Source organism: Nematostella vectensis, chromosome 5 (assembly GCF_932526225.1).
Source record: "Nematostella vectensis chromosome 5, jaNemVect1.1, whole genome shotgun sequence".
NCBI lineage: Eukaryota > Metazoa > Cnidaria > Anthozoa > Actiniaria > Edwardsiidae > Nematostella > Nematostella vectensis.
The window spans coordinates 9,362,061-9,381,034 of record NC_064038.1 but is presented as its reverse complement, the minus strand read 5'-3'; the positions used below and the strand labels follow the sequence as shown (position 1 = coordinate 9,381,034).

Genomic DNA, 18,974 nt, shown 5'->3' with positions numbered 1-18,974 from the left:
TATTGATATTACAATTACGAAACCAATGTTAATTACGGTAATTTCTTAAAAAAATACCGCTTCATCATTTTGCCGGCCAAAAAGCTAGGAAGGGGGAATGGTAGACAATTAGAATGTTGACTCACTTCGAAAAACAAGCAGAAACAGCTGTTCTTGTTGACCATCTCACATTTCATTTCAGAAATTGCAAATATTGGGGAAAAAAGATGGGCGCAGGGCTTTGTAAAGGGAGACCCTAAAAAGACTCATGGTCAAATCAACGTGCAAACAAGGAGCCGGACCCTACCTGAGGTCCAAGAAGTAATGGGTCAGAATGAATACAACTATTATTGTTAAAGGGCCTTGCCCTAAACTTTATAAAGATAGTCTTCAATTACTCTATGGGAACACTGAGAGACTTTACCCCGCTTACACCATCTTGCTGGTCTTGGCTTTCATTTCGTCGCTGCAAGCACTTCTCGGAAATAGTCTGGTTTTCTGCACCATCATGACGAGTAAAATCCTACGATCACCGTCATATCTGTTCCTGGCTTCATTATCTCTCAATGATTTCATCATAGGAGCAGTCATTCCTTTTTTCGCGCGTGGACGGATCCTAGAAGCTCAGGATAGGTTCGACGAGGGATGCCGATGGCACAATGGATTAAGCCCTCTCATCTATGCTATCTGCGGAGGGAGTCTTTTTAATCTAGTTGTCATTGCTACAGATAGGCGACTCGCTATAGTGTTGAGAAGCGAGTACCGCACCATGGTGACCACAAGAAAGGCGCGCGTCATTATTGCAACCGTTTGGACGGGAGTTTTTCTGTACGGGGTACTTTCCTACAGTACCAGCCACTCACCTGCCATTGTAAACACGATTTCTTGGGTCGCGACTCTGATTTTAGTAGCCATTATCAGCGCGTCTTACCGCAGTGCTTTCAAGCATCTTCGCACCGTGTCAGCTTCTAATAACGCGACCAACACAGTTGACATAGAATCAGTCAAATACAGACGCACTCTGACAACTATGGTAACTGTTGTGGCTTGTCTGGTGTGTTCCTTCATACCTATTCTATTGGTGGCTATTGTGGCGTGGTTTCTAGGCTTCCAAAGTGATATTTTAATGGCTTATCATTTCTGTGTGTTGGTTGTTTATTCCAGTTCTAGTATGAACCCGATGATTTATTTGTCGAGAATGGGGGATCTCCGAAAAGAGAGTATTCGTCTGATAAAAACAATTGGAAACTGTTTGCGTTGTATTGGATAGAATGTGTCTCCTGATCAGGGCATTAATCTGAGCAGCTCATTTACCAATGTGAAAAATACACCCACCTGGAGGTCAAGCCTTATTACATTATCTAGTTATAAAAAGTCATGTAGTAATAGCAACAAAGACATCAAATAAAGGTGTGTTAATTAAATCTCTTGGAAAAACATAATCCAAATTTAGAAGCTAGTTATTTCTTTTTTTTTTCGAGTCTACGCACTCTGCATACAGACAGAATAGCGAGGATTTGTCAAAATGAGAGCGCGCAGATAATTATTCAAAACGTCATGTCGTCGATTTTGTAATACCTATTTACATATGCTCCTAACAAATATCTGTAACCGATTTTGACCCCTGAAAGATACGACGAGCATACCTTAAATTGTTTCCCTATCAGGTCGACATGAGAGTGCTTTGGTAAATTCGTCAGCGCGTGCATTTTTTTTTTTGGAAATAGAACCGCGTGGGGGCTGAGACTAGTGTTTAGTTTAGTGACGTCACAAAGTTTAATTAAATTTTCCTCAAACTGCAAACGGACTCTCAGCAATCCGCTATGTTCGGGTTCATCCGTCAGCACCCCGTCATCACGGGTCTGGCGGTCGCCGGCATTTCGGCGGCTGCCGCGTACTATTTTCGCAAATCATTAGTCAGCCCATTTTATGGAGAGGAGGTGAGTTTGGTGGAGAAGTCTGCTTCAGATTTGAATGCGCGTAGGGTTTGAATTCGCTACCTGCGCGCGCTACTGCTTTGATAACCCGTTCCATTTTCCATGCTTTACATCCCTTGATGCGCCTGTTCCAGGAAAATTGTATTTTTGATTAAATAAAATGGCAATGGAGGACTTTAAATAACACAACGCCAAAAACTAGCTGTCAAAGCTATCAATTAACATTTTAAGACACTTTCCGTTTAAAATTTAAAAGTGATATTTGTAGTGTATAATTTAAAAGTTCGAGCAATGGTTAAGACAATTGCTTAACATGATTTCCCCTTTTTGTCTATTTCTAGGAGAGTGGTGAGGATGAGGACACAGAAGGTGGTGAGAAGGGCGGTGAAGCAAGCAAGACAACCCCGGACACGCCCGTCTCTGCGTCTGGACCCCAGATGGAGGCACCTCCAGCGGTCCCCGTAGAGGCAGCAGCAGCACCACGCCCAAGAAGGAGCGGACCCCAACAGGACAACTTTGGCGGCTTCCGCAAAGGGTTCCTCGACGGCAAGAGATTCTAAGCTGCTACGACGGCAACCGTGCTCCAAGGTCTCACAGTTTTATGAACTGGAACTGAAATGGATAACGATACACGGACATGGAAAATAACATAGATGAAAATGATGATTATAGACCGGAACGGAAATGGATAACGATATACGGACGTGGAAAATAACATAGATGAAAATGATGATAATAGACCGGAACGGAAATGGATAACGATATACGGACATGGAAAATAACATAGATGAAAATGATGATAAATAGACAGGAACGGAAACTGATAACGAATTAGGGATTAAAATATAAAAATGAAAAATAACACACAAAACATTCAAAGAACATTTTTTTCAAGATCGATGGGTTACACGGAGGGCTTCTCGACAGCAAGAGACTCAGAGATTCAACAGCGTCAACCCTGCAGAAGTGCTCAACAAACCGACAAGTTGTTTATTGACCGGAACGGAAAAGGACGATGAATAAAGGACATGGAACAAATAACAAAAAGCGAAAAAAAAAAAAGATAGAAATACGAATAAGAACACAGATGGAAGGATTGATTGTCTTACTATTCTAAAGGAAATGACAAAAAACTTTATCTAGGTTAGTTAGGTAGCACGTTTTCATAAGGACTTCCTTCTTGCACTTTGATGAGGGGTAGGGGCGGGAAGGTGTTCCGCGAAACCGGGTGTTTACACGCGGGCCCCAAGATTCAAAGTGCTAGTAGGAATGTCATTTAGTATCGAACCAAGTGCTTCAATCGTGAAAATAAAAACATTTAATGTCATGCTGTGTGTTGTTGTTTGCAAAAGTCTGTATCAAATGCACTTTCTTTTCACTTAATTTAATTTGGAATTGACATAGAAAATTATAAATGCTCCAGGGTCGTAGCAGAGTGTGGGGCATTGGGGACACGTGCCCCCCTCCCAATATTTAAAAATATATATATAAACAAATGACCAGTAGGGGCGTGGCTGTGCCCCCACAACTTTCTTGATGTTTCTGTACCGTGCCCCCCCCCCACAATGTTTCGAGGCCTTCTACGGCTCTGAACACTGACAAAAGTACTCTAGCGAAGAAAGTTTTACCGGAGCGTGACGTATTTTTGATACTATCCCATTCAAGAGAAATTGCTACTTTTGAACAATTCTTTATTAATGAGCGCGCAGATAACTATTCAAAACTTCTTGGCGTCGATTTGACGATTCGTCTAAACGAAAATACCACCTTTTGCAGTAACTATGTTTTTCTTACATACCCCTAACAAAACATGAGGCAGATTTTGATCCCTAAAAGATACGGTGAGTATCATTAAAATTGCTTCCCTATCAGGTCGACAGGGGAGCTACCCCCCCCCCCCCCCCAACCCCAGGGCTGCCGATAATGACATTTGGAAAACTCGAGAAAAAAACTTGTGCTGGACGGGTCTATCCTCTTATGCTTTTTCGGATTCTCGGGGTGTGGGAACGCTTTTTTTTACCGATGTTTCAACGTTATTTGTTTTGTTTTTCAATTATATCTTTCAAATTGAACTAGAGATCTCAACAATTGACACTTTGCTTTAATCCATTAATTCTTATATTTAAGAATGTCTCTTTTCAAAGACACCATGCGACACTACAACGTTTTCGATGTCACTCCAAAGAACGTCAAAAACATTTTGGAAAATGCTTAGTAAAAATTGGTGGCGCATGCTTTATTTTCACGTTCTAAGAAAGTGTGCTTTGATAACTTCGTCAGCGCGCGCCACATTTCTTTCTGGAAAAAGAACCATGTGGGGACTGAAACTAGTGGCTTATTGACGTCACAAAGTCTAATTAAATATTCCTCAAACCGCAAACGAACTTTCAGCAATCCGCCATGTTCGGGTTCATCCGTCAGCACCCCGTCATCACGGGTCTGGCGGTCGCCGGCATTTCGGCGGCTGCCGCGTACTATTTTCGCAAATCATTAGTCAGCACATTTTATGGAGAGGAGGTGAGTTTGGTGGAGAAGTCTGCTTCAGATTTAAATGCGCGTCGGGTTTGAATTCGCTACCTGCGCGCGCTAGTGCTTTATTAACCCGCCCCAATTTTCTCTGCTATATGCTTTACATCTCATGATGAGCCCATTCCGAGGAAAGAGTATTTTGGATCAAATAAATGGCTATGCAGGACTTTAAAAATGCAACGCCGAAAAGCTAGCCCTCAGAGCTATCAATAAAAAATTGTAAACACTTGCCATTTCAGAGTAAAGCTCGTAGTGTATGATTTTAGAAGTTCGAGCAATTGTTAAGACAATTGCTTAACATGATTTCCCATTTTCGTCTATTTCTAGGAGAGTGGTGAGGATGAGGGCACAGAAGGTGATGAAATGGGCGGTGAAGCAAGCAAGACAACCCCGGACACGCCCGTCTCTGCGTCTGGACCCCAGATGGAGGCACCTCCCGCGGTCCCCGTAGAGGCAGCAGCACCATCACGCCCAAGAAGGAGCGGACCCCAACAGGACAACTTTGGCGGCTTCCGCAAAGGGTTCCTCGACGGCAAGAGATTCTAAGCTGCTACGACGGCAACCGTGCTCCAAGGGCTCACAATTTTATGAACTGGAACTGAAATGGATAACGATACACGGACATGGAAAATAACATAGATGAAAATGATGATTATAGACCGGAACGGAAATGGATAACAATATACGGACATGGAAAATAACATAGATGAAAATGATGATTAATAGACAGGAACGGAAACTGATAACGAATTACGGATTAAAATATAAAAATGAAAAATAACACACAAAACATTCAAAGAGCATTTTGTCAAGATCGATGGGTTACACAGAGGGCTTCTCGACAGAGAGACTCAGAGATTCAGCAGCGTCAACCCTGCAGAAGTGCTAAAAAAAACGACAAGTTGTTTATTGACCGGAACGGAAAAGGACGATGAATAAAGGACATGGAACAAATAACAAAAAGCGAAAAAAAAAAAAGATAGAAATACGAATAAGAACACAGATGGAAGGATTGATTGTCTTACTATTCTAAAGGAAATGACAAAAAACTTTATCTAGGTTAGTTAGGTAGCACGTTTTCATAAGGACTTCCTTCTTGCACTTTGATGAGGGGTAGGGGCGGGAAGGTGTTCCGCGAAACCGGGTGTTTACACGCGGGCCCCAAGATTCAAAGTGCTAGTAGGAATGTCATTTAGTATCGAACCAAGTGCTTCAATCGTGAAAATAAAAACATTTAATGTCATGCTGTGTGTTGTTGTTTGCAAAAGTCTGTATCAAATGCACTTTCTTTTCACTTAATTTAATTTGGAATTGACATAGAAAATTATAAATGCTCCAGGGTCGTAGCAGAGTGTGGGGCATTGGGGACACGTGCCCCCCTCCCAATATTTAAAAATATATATATAAACAAATGACCAGTAGGGGCGTGGCTGTGCCCCCACAACTTTCTTGATGTTTCTGTACCGTGCCCCCCCCCCCACAATGTTTCGAGGCCTTCTACGGCTCTGAACACTGACAAAAGTACTCTAGCGAAGAAAGTTTTACCGGAGCGTGACGTATTTTTGATACTATCCCATTCAAGAGAAATTGCTACTTTTGAACAATTCTTAATTAATGAGCGCACAGATAACTATTCAAAACTTCTTGGCGTCGATTTGACGATTCGTCTAAACGAAAAGACCACCTTTTGCAGTAACCATGTTTTTCTTACATACCCCTAACAAAACATGAGGCAGATTTTGATCCCTAAAGGATACGGTGAGCATCCTTAAAATTGCTTCCCTATCAGGTCGACAGGGGAGCTACCCCCCCCCCCCCCCCCCCCCCCCCCCCCCACCAACTGCCGATAATGACATTTGGAAAACTAGAGAAAAAACTTGTGCTGGACGGGTCCATCCTCTAATGCTTTTTCGGATTCTCGGGGTGTGGGAACGCTTTTTTTTACAGATGTTTCAACGTTATTTGTTTTGTTTTTCAATTATATCTTTCAAATTGAACTAGAGATCTCAACAATTGACACTTTGCTTTAATCCATTAATTCTTATATTTAAGAATGTCTCTTTTCAAAGACACCATGCGACACTACAACGTTCTCGATGTCACTCTAAAGAACGTCAAAAACATTTTTAAAATGCTTAGTTAAAATTGGTGGCGCATGCTTTATTTCAACGTTCTAAGAAAGTGTGCTTTGAGAACTTCGTCAGCGCGCACATTTCTTTCTGGAAATAGAACCATATGGGGACTGAAACTAGTGGCTTATTGACGTCACAAAGTCTAATTAAATATTCCTCAAACCGCAAACGAACTTTCAGCAATCCGCCATGTTCGGGTTCATCCGTCAGCACCCCGTCATCACGGGTCTGGCGGTCGCCGGCATTTCGGCGGCTGTCGCGTACTATTTTCGCAAATCATTACTCAGCACATTTTATGGAGAGGAGGTGAGTTTGGTGAAAAAGTCTGCTTCAGATTTAAATGCGCGTAGGGATTGAATTCACTACCTGCGCGCGCTAGTGCTTTGACAACCCGTTCCATTTTCTATGCTTTACATCCCTTGATGCGCCTGTTCCAGGAAAATTGTATTTTTGATTAAATAAAATGGCAATGGAGGACTTTAAATAACACAACGCCAAAAACTAGCTGTCAAAGCTATCAATTAACATTTTAAGACACTTTCCGTTTAAAATTTAAAAGTAGTGTATAATTTAAAAGTTCGAGCACTGGTTAAGACAATTGCTTAACATGATTTCCCATTTTTGTCTATTTCTAGGAGAGTGGTGAGGATGAGGGCACAGAAGGTGATGAGGAGGGCGGTGAAGCAAGCAAGACAACCCCGGACACGCCCGTCTCTGCGTCTGGACCCCAGATGGAGGCACCTCCCGTGGTCCCCGTAGAGGCAGCAGCAGCACCACGCCCAAGAAGGAGCGGACCCCAACAGGACAACTTTGGCGGCTTCCGCAAAGGGTTCCTCGACGGCAAGAGATTCTAAGCTGCTACGACGGCAACCGTGCTCCAAGGGCTCACAGTTTTATGAACTGGAACTGAAATGGATAACGATACACGGACATGGAAAATAACATAGATGGAAATGATGATTAAAAGATCGAAACGGAAATGGATAACGATATACGGATATGGAAAAAAAAAGATGAAAAATGATGAGTAAATGACCGGAACGGAAAAGGATAACGAATTATTGATCCAAGAAAAAAAACATGGAAAAAGGACACAAAAAAATTAAGAGCAATCATCAAGACCGATGAGTTACACATGGGGCTCCTCGACGGCAAAAGACTCAGAAATACAACAACGTCAACCCTGCAGTGCTCAGCAAACAGACAAGTTTATTGACCGGAACGGAAAAGGATGATGAATAAAGGACATGGAACAAATAACAAAATCAACAAAAAGCGAAAATAAAAAAGATAGAAATACGAATAAGAACAGAGATGGAAGGATTGATTGTCTTACTATTCCAAAAGAAATGTCAAAACACTTTATCTAGGTTAGTTAGGTAGCACGTTTTCATAAGGACTTCCTTCTTGCACTTTGATGAGGGGTAGGGGCGGGAAGGTGTTCCGCGAAACCGGGTGTTTACACGCGGGCCCCAAGATTCAAAGTGCTAGTAGGAATGTCATTTAGTATCAAACCAAGTGCTTCAATCGTGAAAATAAAAATATTTAATGTCATGCTGTGTGTTGTTGTTTTTTTGTGTGGAAAAGTCTGGGTCAAAACATTTTTTCTGTTCACTTAATTTTATCTCGAATTTACATAGCAATATAGTAAAAGTTCTAGTTAAGATACTCAAGCGAAGAAAGTTGTATAGAAGCTTTCAGTATTTTTTTTATTCTCCTATTATAAAACATATACATATATTATACTGTGTATTTATATTTGGAAATGGCTGACATAGCAATATAGTAGAGCTCCGATAAAGATTATGGAGTTTCAGCAGAGAAAGGCCGATTGACTGTTCTTTCTACTTTGAGCAAAGTTTTACGTAAAATAGAGTGAAAACAAAAAAAAACTAAATCACTTTTCATATTTTGCAAGTTCAACTACTGAACCACTTCAAACAATTCACAGCGATAACCCATTATTCCAGCGATGTGTTTGTGAGAGCCTACCGCTCAACGTTTTGTTTGTAATTTGTTAAATAAATACAGCTTTCATACATCGCGATAGTGTCTGGGACACCGTTCAATGCACACCTCTTGATGGATACACAAAGGCTATAATTATAGGCGCTTGCATCTAATGATGTGTACTGTACAAATACAAAGGTTATAAGTGTGGGAGGTTGCACCTTATGTGGATGTGTACTGTACAAGTTTCCCCCATGCTCTGTTTAAAGTCACATGGTACTGGTCCAGCTGAAAGGAAAATAGATTTTACTTGTTACCTCGTACACTTTGCACGTGAGAACCTATAGCCAATTAAAAGGGGAACGCGTGAGTCACTCGCTACCTCTTTCACTTATAAAAGGGAATTGCGAGAACGTAAATAAAAAGGGTATTCCATGCTGAGAGGCCCTCCCCACACATGACGAGCCCGAAATTGAGGGTAGTGCAAAAGAGTCAAGGCCCAGAGACGTTGTGAGCTTGCAAAAGACCCCAGCCCCAGAGACATTGTAAGCTTGCAAGAGAGCCCAACCCCAGAGACATTGTGAGCTTGCAAGAGAGCCCAGCCCCAGAGACATTGTGAGCTTGCAGGAGAACCCAACGCCAGAGACATTGTGAACTTGCAACAGACCCCAGCCCCAGAGACATTGTGAACTTGCAACAGACCCCAGCCCCAGAGACGTGAACTTGCAAGAGACCCCAACCCCAGGGACGTTGTGAGCTTGCAAGAGAACCCAACGCCAGAGACATTGTGAACTTGCAAGAGACCCCAGACCCAGAGACATTGTGAGCTTGCAAAAGACCCCAGCCCCAGAGACATTGTGAGCTTGTAAGAGATCCCAGACCCAGAGACATTGTGAGCTTGCAAGAGATCCCAGACCCAGAGACATTGTGAGCTTGCAAGAGATCCCAGCCCCAGAGACATTGTGAGCTTGTAAGAGATCCCACCCCCAGAGACATTGAGCTTGCAAGAGACCCCAACCCCAGAGACATTGTGAGCTTGCAAGAGACCCCAGACCCAGAGACATTGTGAGCTTGTAAGAGATCCCAGCCCCAGAGACATTGTGAGCTTGTAAGAGATCCCAGCCCCAGAGACATTGTGAGCTTGTAAGAGATCCCACCCCCAGAGACATTGAGCTTGCAAGAGACCCCAACCCCAGAGACATTGTGAGCTTGCAAGAGACCCCAGACCCAGAGACATTGTGAGCTTGCAAGAGATCCCAGCCCCAGAGACATTGTGAGCTTGTAAGAGATCCCACCCCCAGAGACATTGAGCTTGCAAGAGACCCCAACCCCAGAGACATTGTGAATTTGCAGGAGACCCCAACCCCAGAGACATTGTGAGCTTGCAGGAGAACCCAACCCCAGAGACATTGTGAGCTTGCAAGAGACCCCAGACCCAGAGACATTGTGAACTTGCAACAGACCCCAGCCCCAGAGGTTTTTTGAGCTTGCAAGAGACCCCAACCCCAGAGACATTGTGAACTTGCAGGAGAACCCAGACCCAGAGACATTGTGAGCTTGCAAGAGACCCCAACCCCAGAAACACTGTGAACTTGCAAGAGACCCCAACCCCAGAAACACTGTGAACTTGCAAGAGACCCCAACCCCAGAGACATTGTGAGCTTGCAGGAGAACCTAACCCCAGAGACATTGTGAGCTTGCAAGAGACCCCAGACCCAGAGACATCGTGAGCTTGCAAGACAGCCCAACCCCAGAGACCTTGTGAGCTTGCAAGAGACCCCAACCCCAGAGACCTTGTGAGCTTGCAAGAGAGCCAAACCCCAGAGACATTGTGAACTTGCTAGAGACCCCAGCCCCAGAGACCTTGTGAACTTGCAAGAGACCCCAACCCAAAGGACAATGCAAGCTCGAACATGTCCTTTCCAGTCCCTGAGAGGAGGGTTCTCTCTTGGAGGGCATGTCACCCTTATTACAAAGCCCCCTCCTCCTCCCCACCACCCCCCCCCCCCCCCCCCACACACACACACACACACCCTTTACACTATAAACATTGCCTGTATACCTGGTCCAACATCTGGGAGTAAGCCTCCCTCATGGCGGTCATTTCTTGGTCGTGCTCGTTTTCCTTCTCATCCACCTGTTATGTAAAAGTACCCAAAAAGGAAAACCTAGCAATCAGCAAAGGCTCATATTTCTTGCACGGCTAAGAGCACACAGAAATGAGGCTAGGGCCGCAAAACATACAACAACAGTGGGAGCAATGGCAAGAATAACAAAAGACACCGACACAGAATAGTCCGTGCAACAAACAAAATAAGCTTGGTTCGCAGATTTTCCAAGATAAAGGAAAAACTGGAGTCCAAAATTTACAGCAGAAATGCTCAGCACATCCTTGCAGCTGAATTCGTTTTGAAAGGATCTTTGTCTTCTTTGGGAATAGCGCGTGGTCAATCAAACTTTTGGAGGCGGGTCTATGTCTCAACAACTAATTGAGCTGTAAAGACACAAGGGGTAAGAGCGTGCACGAAAAGTACTTCTAATTTCTGCATCCCTAGGGACGTTCCAAGGGGGCAATGAAAACCTGCGCTCCCGTATTTTACTGACCATTTGGACGATCTCTTGGATCTTGTTATCGATGTTCTTGGCCGTCATGATCAGTTCTTCCACATTATTCTGTACGTACCGTGCCTCCTCCCTACAATTAGAAAAAGGCACTGGAATAGACAATCAAATAATCAGCCATCTATCCATTCATCCAGCCAGCCAGCAGCATGCTTTTTAAAGTCTGGGATATTTGCATTTATATGTATGTACAGGAGTCCATGACTCAGGCTACGCTAAAATTACAGCGGCAACATCACCAGTTTACTTCCGGTCGATCAGGTAACAATACCCTATGATCTTTAACGGAAAATGCGAAAAATGTTTAAAAAAAATTGTAAAAGCTGTGTGACTATTGAAAGTTTCTTTGAGGATGTGACTGATAATTTGGAGCGTATGACCTTGTCGGTTGAGGTTTCCGTCGGCTTTTCGGAAGTTGGTGCGATTGCCGCTTTAATTCTCCCGTGCAAAATATTGGAAACGTACGCTTTTGATTGCTGCATTTGCTCCTTCAAGGCCGCCACCTTCTTCTCGTGCTGCCGGGTGTATCGTGTGGACTTCTCCTGGTGCGACGCTAGTTGACGCTTCAAGTGCTGTGGGGAGAGCGACAGTATAAGCACCCTGGAAATAATTCGATCTTGAATTTTTGAGACATGCTCGTCTATGTGAATAGTGCTTTTGTGATTTTGTACAAAGCGTGCATTTGATACTGGTGTTGCAGAGCTTTCATGAACTTTCAGAGTAGGCGGTGGAGATTGATTAGTAGGGGGTGGAAATTATTACTTTTTAGTTAAAACTTAAGTCGACTTTATAAAAAAAGTAGCCGGCGCTCGGTGGAAAATAGCTGGCGCTTTCTCCGGCCGCCAGGGCCTAATGAAACCCCTGATTACTGTTGGTATATAAATTCTTCAATATTTCTTACCCCTCTGATCATGCCAAAGTAACAAAGCCATTGTAACCAAGTAGTGGACTATGGTAAAATTTCGTCAGAGCAAAACCAGAGCTTTACCAGAGCGTTACAAACATTTTTATATCAAACAGGTGGCGGTTTATCTCCTTCAGTCTTAATAACAGATCCGTAGAAGGCCTCGAAGATTTGGCGAGGAGAGGCACAGTACAGAAACATTAAGAAAAAAAAGGGGACCACAGCCACGCCCCCACTGGTCAATTCCTTAAGTATTTGAGGGGCACGTGCCCCCAGTGGGAGGGGCCCCCTAGCTACAGCCCTGAATAAAGGAGTCATATACTTTCTCCTTTTATGTAGGCTTGGTTATGCACCTGTAGCTTAACGGTGAGGTCCTTGAGGGTCTCCTTCATTGTCAGGCTTTTGTCTTGGCATTCCTCCAGGTGTGCTGAGTGCTCTCTACCGAGACCAAAACAAAGAAGGGCAATTACAATACTCAAAGGGGGCAGAATTTCTCGAGGGGGGGGGGGGGGGGGGGGAGCACTATCCCAACCGGGAGGGTCCTTTTTTACTCAAGAACAAAAAATACTATATCATTTACTTATTACAAGTACCAGGGTTACAGTCAATTGATGAACGATGCTGCTGATGAAAACTATCAACTTAATGCTTTTTACCTGAACCTTGACTGCAATAAGTTTTGTATAAACACCATTATAATAGCATTATCACACACAAAAACAGGATTCAACTGTTCCACCCCCAAGTTAGTCCTGGACTGGGGCTTATGTACCGTTGTTTTGCAAGCTCAGCTTCAATTCCGTTCAACAGCTTCAGGGCATTTTTCATATCCTAAAACACAAACGAGGGTTAAGGTTTACAAATGGAAATATGCATACACTCACTCACTCACTCACTCACTATCCATTTACGTCAGTGTCCACCTATTGGCAGGTGTGACGCCGCATGGAGGTTCACATCGGGGTCGCGCAGGTTCTTTACAGCATCTCTCCATGCTTTACGGTTGGATGCCACGCTTGCCTTCAGGCCAGCCATTTTTAGATCGCTAAGCGTGGCATCCGCCCAAGTCATACCATAACTTCTCAATCAAAGCTAGGAACTACATGTACTGTAGCTGACCTCTTTGAGTTGAAGTGCACCCTCGTATTGGTTAGCGAGTTCATTATTTCTATTGCTCTTCTCGTTGATGCACTGGCTGATCGCTTGAACACTTCCCTTCAGTCGACTGATTTCCTACAGAGAAAAAAAAGACGTCATTGGTATGTTTTTTAGACTTACTTCTTATGTACTGCGATTTTCAATAGTCTGAGATATCTAGTCATCAATTTCCAACTGCTAACTCACCTCTTTCTGGCTTCTGTCATTCAGACTGACAGACTTATATTTGTTGTTTAGAAAGTGTTCAGTATTTTTAATTGTTGCAGTGAGGTGGTCTGATTGGGACCATTTCAGGGCTGTACAGTCATTCTGAGTTCCTTCAAAGGGTGGCCCCAAAATAAAGGTACCCCTGTCTTAAAATTAACTTACACCCTTGAGTCTTTCAGGTGATTTGACAATCTTGGACTTCAAGCTCTCGCTCTGTTCTTTCATTCCAGCGAGACACACAAGCAACTCAGCCTACAGGTTGAAGTTTAAAATTAGACAGTCATGAAGTTATGAAAGTTGTTAGGACTTGAACAGCCATGCAAAAAGTTTGTTTGAAAAAAAAAAAAAAAACAGATGCAGGGGTTTCATTAGGCTCTGGCAGACGGTGAAAATACCAGCTATTTTTGACCGAGCACCAGCTACTTAAAAAATAGTTGATTTAAGTTTTATTTGAACTAATACAATAAAATAACTTCCAACCACTAGTGTACTTATTAATCTCCATCGCCTACTGTAAAACTAACTTAAATTAAATCCCTGAGACGGTTGAGACTAACAGGATAAAAAGATAAATAATGGTCAGACAGACAGCCAGACAGACAAACAGAGAAGCATCCAGGATTTTTTTTATACAAAACGTTTCTTCTAAGATTTTAGGGGGAAGGGGCACAAGTCTTCCCCACACCCCACCCATCAGGACCTGTCATCTCCCCCACACCCCACCCATCAGGACCTGTCGTCTCCCCCACACCCCACCCATCAGGACCTGTCATCTCCCCCACACCCCACCCATCAGGACCTGTCGTCTCCCCCACACCCCACCCATCAGGACCTGTCGTCTCCCCCACACCTCACCCATCAGGACCTGTCGTCTCCCCCACACCCCACCCATCAGGACCTGTCACTGGCAAACTACCTTCTTGGCTGTTGACTCAGCATGTCTTGCTTTGCTGTCACTGTACCTCTTTGCTTCAGCAGCCTGGAAAATAAACACAATTATCATCATCAATGTGATTAAGGAATCATCCATACAACAACAATACCTACCATGCATTGCTTTATTTAATACTGTATGTTGTTTTTCCCACATAGTATCTTTTTGACTGTAAGAAATTATGTGAAACATGCGCTTTTCTGTAGTGCGCCATGCCAATCAAAAGAAGCAGAACAAAAGCTTTCATTTGTCTTATATAAATTTAAGGTCTCAACATAAAATTTACTTAAAAAGCTCATCATACAAAATACATAATGCTAAAACTAAAAATCTGCAAAAATGCTATTCATCATTTTGTCACATTTATAATTTAGGCTATAACTTTGAACCTTGGCCTATCAGATTTTTTTAACATGCTGTTAGGTTTCTTATGTATGTAGTTTTTGTATGGAGCATTCCTTAAAGACGCATTGTTACCAGTTTACTTTTCCGGTTGATTACGATTTTTATAGGGAAACGTGAAAAAAAAATTCAAAAGTGTAAAATCAGTGTGTCAATTGGAAGTTTCTTCAAGGATGTGACAAAAAATTTAGAGCAGATGGCCTATTTAATAGTGCGATTTCTAATAGATTATTTTGTCTTTTCTCGGTCAAGGTTTCTGTTCCCCCCCCCACCCCCGGGAAGTAAACTGGTGATAATGCTGCTTAATGATAACTTGTGCCCACTCCCCCCTCCCAGGCCACTGGAACGGCCATGACAATGCTGCCTTAATGGGTCCTGTGGAGTGCAAAGGAACACAAGCACTGAATAGTCTTGGAGTTAACCTTGGTAACTGAGAACCCCAGTATTTGTGCGCTCAATTAAAAAAAAAACATAAAAAATCTACCAAATCACAGATCATCATTCGTATCGCAAACCTGTTCTCTGTTTAACTCTGCAATGGTTGCTTTACGAGCCTCTATTTCAGGTCTCATCTAAAATAGAAGATAATACAATAATCAAAGCCTTTTTTGTGGTGACCAAAGATAGTGCATTAAATTTAACCAATTGTTACAGTGTTGCTAAGCACCTTATTGAAAGATCACAGATTACAGTAGCTGTAATTTTTTAACAGCCAATGGCAGAATACTTTATGTGCACTTATTCTGAAAACATCATTGTCAGTAGTTAAAGGGATTACAGAGAGACTGCACAAATACATAATGGATGGGGTTTGAGGATAAATAATTATTGGGCAAACAATCCTTTTTAATAGCTGCAGCTTAAAAGACATCTGTTCCCTAGTAATTTAGCATCTGCAGCTTGAGGAGTTTGATAAGTTTGACAAATTCAACAAAATATCCACATAGAATACTGTACCTGTTCAACTTGGAGTTCCTCCACTTGCAATTTCTCCCTACAAAGCATGATTTTATTCTTAGTCAAGAATAACTAAATTTACAACCATTTTCTTTCTTGCAGTTTGTTTTTAAGAGTTTACTTACATTAGTCTCATCATTCTAAAAAAATAAAGCTACAGTATCCTTATTCTTTTAGGAATTAGGAATTGAAGGGTGCAGTTTTTTTGTAGAATGGATTCATTTTTTTGTTTGTAAATTTTCAATATTGCAAATATTATGCTTTGAATCATAAGTACGTCTACATTAGATCAAATTTGTGGATTTTGTGATGTTTTAACTTAGTGTGAGGGAGTAATTTTACTGGGATATCAGGGTACATCAATGTATGTACTGTACCTCAAGACCATTATTTTTTGTCTCATCTCAGCATTTTTGTCTGAAAGGTGGTGATGACTCTCCTCAATGTTCTCCTGTAATTAATAACATTTCACAGGCTGGACTCTGTCACAGGAGGCAACTGACAAGTATCTATAAATGGGGTTTACAGTATAGGAGATATTATCAATGATAAGCCATGAGCTATGACAGTTTTGGTAGATACCCATTCACAGTTAATTTCTTTGAGCTTAAGTCATGCTAACTGTGTCGCTTTTTCCTTTTTTAAATTTTGTTGACCATTTTTTAAACCATGGATGTATGTATGCAGTGTAATTGTTTGTCCCCAAGTTCAATCAAAAGTTGGACAAACATTTGCATTATGGCAAAATTATATGATCTCTTCCCACCTTTTCTTCCAAGCACTTCTCGTATACATGATTTCGGCAACTTCTGAACTTTAGAAAGTTGACAACAGCACTAGAAATCGGAAATATTTACAATGCATCAATAATGAGACGTTAAAAAAAATAACACTCTAATTATATCACAGAATATAAGACTTTTAATAAACTATACTCACCCAATGCAAAGAAGAGTTCTTTTGGGTTCTGCAAGCAAATATTGTATTTCTCATACTTTATATAATGTAACATTTTTATTCAATAAATATAACATCAGGTTTTGGTGGCTGAAATAAGAAAAATAATGAGATATACAGTAATAATTGAGAAACCATAAAACAAAAGTGACATACAGTTATAAGACAGTACCGTAGGCATGATAGAGACATTATATGTACATAACATGTCACATGTGAAAAACAAACTGTAGCACAATGACATATAGGAATCTAGACTTACGGGGTGAAAGCAAATCTTCTACTGTGAAGTCCCGAATACCACAAGCATACATAAAACGCTGCCTGAAATGAACAATGTATTACTCTAAGGTCAGGTAAAACCAAAAGAGCAATTTCTTGTCTATTCTTCTAGTAGAGGAGCAAAAACTCAGGGTTTGATTTCAGTTCTTTATTCAATAATAAGAATTAACACAAATAAAACTACAATTTATCATTGGAGTATTTGGTACTTTATTTTCATACTCATGAAAAGTCATGTAGTGACTTTTCACTAGATAATTGACGATCCTTCAATATGTTTTTGTTTGGCAGCCAAGGGGGGTGCATGTTCACCCTGCCCCCCTGTAAACACGCCTGTATGACACGATGAAAACATTGAAAATACAAAAACCTTTAAAGCTGCGTTGTCACCAGTTTAATTCCGGAGGCCTGTCTGAAACCTCAACCATCAAAGGACAAAAGAATCTATTACAATCCACGCTATAGAACAGGCCATCTGCTCTAAATTATCAGTCAAATGCTCGAAGAAACTTCCAATAGGCACACTGCTTTTAAAATTTTGAAATATTTTCCACATCGTCCATTAAAAATCATCTGGATTGTTACGTAATAGACCGGAAGTAAACAGGTGACAATGCGGCTTTAAGTGTGTCCAGAATAGTACTTACAAATTCATGGTTAAAGTAAACAGACTTGCACTTTCCTCATGTAATTCAGGGTAGCTGAAGACTTGCATAGAGCCAAAATGGGGCTACAAGGATAACATTGTGTGTACAGATGGGCATTTTTGGTGTAAGGTCTAGGCCATGGTACAGGGTACTGTGTACATGTGGTCTTTATCTAATTTGTGGTATGTAGACCACATAAACATGCCTTCTGTCTTTATTTTGTACACATGCAAACAGTCCCATGTGCAGTTCTTTATAAAAAGGACTAACAGTTTTACAGTAAGTACTGTACTGTTAGCTTACTAAATTTAATAGGTTGTCAAATGTATATACCATGAGCTCTCCAAGCTCGGGAGATTGGAATTAAATAAATTATTGTAAACTGTTGCATAAGGTTTGGTTGTGTGATACTTTTTTAACTCACCTGGCTAATTTGCTCATGTGATATTCCTAACTGGCTCACCAACAAATTGGAATAGAACTTTTTCAGCTTTGGGTACTATTATTGGAGAAAATAGAAAAAGCAAGACTTTTAACTTTAGGGAGTGTTATTGACAGGGGTGTACACATATATAAGCTTAAGTATGCGAAATTTGCAGTTAACTTCTTCTATAGAGAATGTTAACTTTTTGCATATGTTTCTCTGAAAAAAGAAATTATGGCAAAATATAGAATCGTCCTATATACCAGGGTTTATTTTTGTAACTTTTCTACACTTTTGGGAGAGCCCTTTGTAGCACATACAATCAATTCCGAGTGTTTCTGAAAGAAACGTTGCATTTTACGACATAAGCATCGAATAAGATCTTTAGATAGATCACCTGAGGTTTCCGCAAGTCCTCCTCTGTTAACACCATCTGATCTCCAAATACAACTTTAAAAAAAGCAACAGCATCTTCTACACTGACATGAGGAATAGGGAGCTTTGTACTAGCCATAATTTGAAAAATTATCTGTGAATTCAACAAAACACAACAAAATGGCGGCCGTTTGAAGCTCGAATCTACGCGCCTAATTAGTTATGCATAAATAAGTTGCTGTGATTGGACGATGTGATTCAGATCGCGCGCTCCGATTGGCCAAGGCACAATGAGCCCAAGCTCACAGTTTGTAGTTTTTGGGATTTGTAAAAAAATCACAATAAAAACACACGAGACTGCCGAGCTGTTAGAAGTGATCATTTTAATTACCTCTGTGAAGTTTTTTGAAAGTCACCTACATCTGCCTCACTCTACGTATTGCTCAAGAAATGGTTTTGCCTAGTTATAATGAAATCACTGATAACAGAATACACATTAACTCCTATTGCACCCCCCTTGACCCTAAGATGACTTACCATCAGCTTGGTTGTCTTTTTATCGGTTAACGTGTTATTAC

General features: G+C 41.5%; 5 protein-coding genes across 6 annotated transcripts; 4 read left to right on the top strand and 1 right to left on the bottom strand.

Moving 5' to 3' along the window:
• The first annotated feature begins 186 nt into the window (after window positions 1–186).
• LOC116615678 (trace amine-associated receptor 8c-like) lies at window positions 187–1,505 on the top strand. The gene has a single exon (XM_032377503.2). The coding sequence runs from the start codon at window positions 314–316 to the stop codon at window positions 1,247–1,249; it is 936 nt and encodes a 311-aa protein (XP_032233394.2). The 5' UTR covers window positions 187–313; the 3' UTR covers window positions 1,250–1,505.
• A 282-nt stretch (window positions 1,506–1,787) lies between these two features.
• On the top strand, window positions 1,788–3,243 carry LOC5508743. The gene is made up of 2 exons (XM_032377508.2): window positions 1,788–1,919; window positions 2,258–3,243. The coding sequence occupies exons 1-2, from the start codon at window positions 1,803–1,805 to the stop codon at window positions 2,474–2,476; spliced, it is 336 nt and encodes a 111-aa protein (XP_032233399.1). The 5' UTR covers window positions 1,788–1,802; the 3' UTR covers window positions 2,477–3,243.
• A 1,057-nt stretch (window positions 3,244–4,300) lies between these two features.
• Window positions 4,301–5,688, top strand: LOC116615671. Its single transcript, XM_032377495.2, has 2 exons — window positions 4,301–4,433; window positions 4,773–5,688. The coding sequence occupies exons 1-2, from the start codon at window positions 4,317–4,319 to the stop codon at window positions 4,989–4,991; spliced, it is 336 nt and encodes a 111-aa protein (XP_032233386.1). The 5' UTR covers window positions 4,301–4,316; the 3' UTR covers window positions 4,992–5,688.
• Window positions 5,689–6,451: 763 nt separating this feature from the next.
• Window positions 6,452–18,617, bottom strand: LOC5508753 (kinetochore protein Nuf2-A). Of its 2 annotated transcripts, XM_048728275.1 has the most exons (19): window positions 18,419–18,617; window positions 18,022–18,096; window positions 17,598–17,680; window positions 16,931–16,992; window positions 16,651–16,678; window positions 16,478–16,547; window positions 16,089–16,162; window positions 15,712–15,748; window positions 15,270–15,326; window positions 14,335–14,397; window positions 13,581–13,670; window positions 13,173–13,286; window positions 12,826–12,884; window positions 12,407–12,491; window positions 11,615–11,721; window positions 11,132–11,222; window positions 10,590–10,664; window positions 8,749–8,815; window positions 6,452–7,483 (listed from the first exon to the last, which is right to left on the bottom strand). In XM_048728275.1, exons 1-18 carry the CDS (start codon window positions 18,533–18,535, stop codon window positions 8,750–8,752), a joined length of 1,353 nt encoding a protein of 450 aa, XP_048584232.1. In that variant the 5' UTR covers window positions 18,536–18,617; the 3' UTR covers window positions 6,452–7,483; window position 8,749. The 2 variants fall into 2 exon arrangements, with proteins under 2 accessions (XP_048584232.1, XP_048584231.1); XM_048728274.1 differs by lacking the exon at window positions 6,452–7,483 and having other exon boundaries at window positions 8,266–8,815.
• LOC116615690 lies at window positions 6,751–8,131 on the top strand. The gene is made up of 2 exons (XM_032377538.1): window positions 6,751–6,883; window positions 7,213–8,131. The coding sequence occupies exons 1-2, from the start codon at window positions 6,767–6,769 to the stop codon at window positions 7,429–7,431; spliced, it is 336 nt and encodes a 111-aa protein (XP_032233429.1). The 5' UTR covers window positions 6,751–6,766; the 3' UTR covers window positions 7,432–8,131.
• Window positions 18,618–18,974: the final 357 nt, after the last annotated feature.

What these genes read in the sequence shown, in the direction of transcription:
- LOC116615678 (XM_032377503.2), top strand. Translation starts at nt 314, where the DNA reads ATGAATACAACTATTATTGTTAAAGGGCCTTGCCCTAAACTTTATAAA.
- LOC5508743 (XM_032377508.2), top strand. Translation starts at nt 1,803, where the DNA reads ATGTTCGGGTTCATCCGTCAGCACCCCGTCATCACGGGTCTGGCGGTC. An exon ending in GCCCATTTTATGGAGAGGAG is followed by an intron (nt 1,920 to 2,257) that starts GTGAGTTTGGTG and finishes GTCTATTTCTAG; the next exon opens with GAGAGTGGTGAGGATGAGGA.
- LOC116615671 (XM_032377495.2), top strand. Translation starts at nt 4,317, where the DNA reads ATGTTCGGGTTCATCCGTCAGCACCCCGTCATCACGGGTCTGGCGGTC. An exon ending in GCACATTTTATGGAGAGGAG is followed by an intron (nt 4,434 to 4,772) that starts GTGAGTTTGGTG and finishes GTCTATTTCTAG; the next exon opens with GAGAGTGGTGAGGATGAGGG.
- LOC116615690 (XM_032377538.1), top strand. Translation starts at nt 6,767, where the DNA reads ATGTTCGGGTTCATCCGTCAGCACCCCGTCATCACGGGTCTGGCGGTC. An exon ending in GCACATTTTATGGAGAGGAG is followed by an intron (nt 6,884 to 7,212) that starts GTGAGTTTGGTG and finishes GTCTATTTCTAG; the next exon opens with GAGAGTGGTGAGGATGAGGG.
- LOC5508753 (XM_048728275.1), bottom strand. Translation starts at nt 18,535, where the DNA reads ATGGCTAGTACAAAGCTCCCTATTCCTCATGTCAGTGTAGAAGATGCT. An exon ending in CACATGAGCAAATTAGCCAG is followed by an intron (nt 17,681 to 18,021) that starts GTGAGTTAAAAA and finishes TTATCCTTGTAG; the next exon opens with CCCCATTTTGGCTCTATGCA. An exon ending in TCCAAGAGATCGTCCAAATG is followed by an intron (nt 10,665 to 11,131) that starts GTCAGTAAAATA and finishes TTTACATAACAG; the next exon opens with GTGGATGAGAAGGAAAACGA.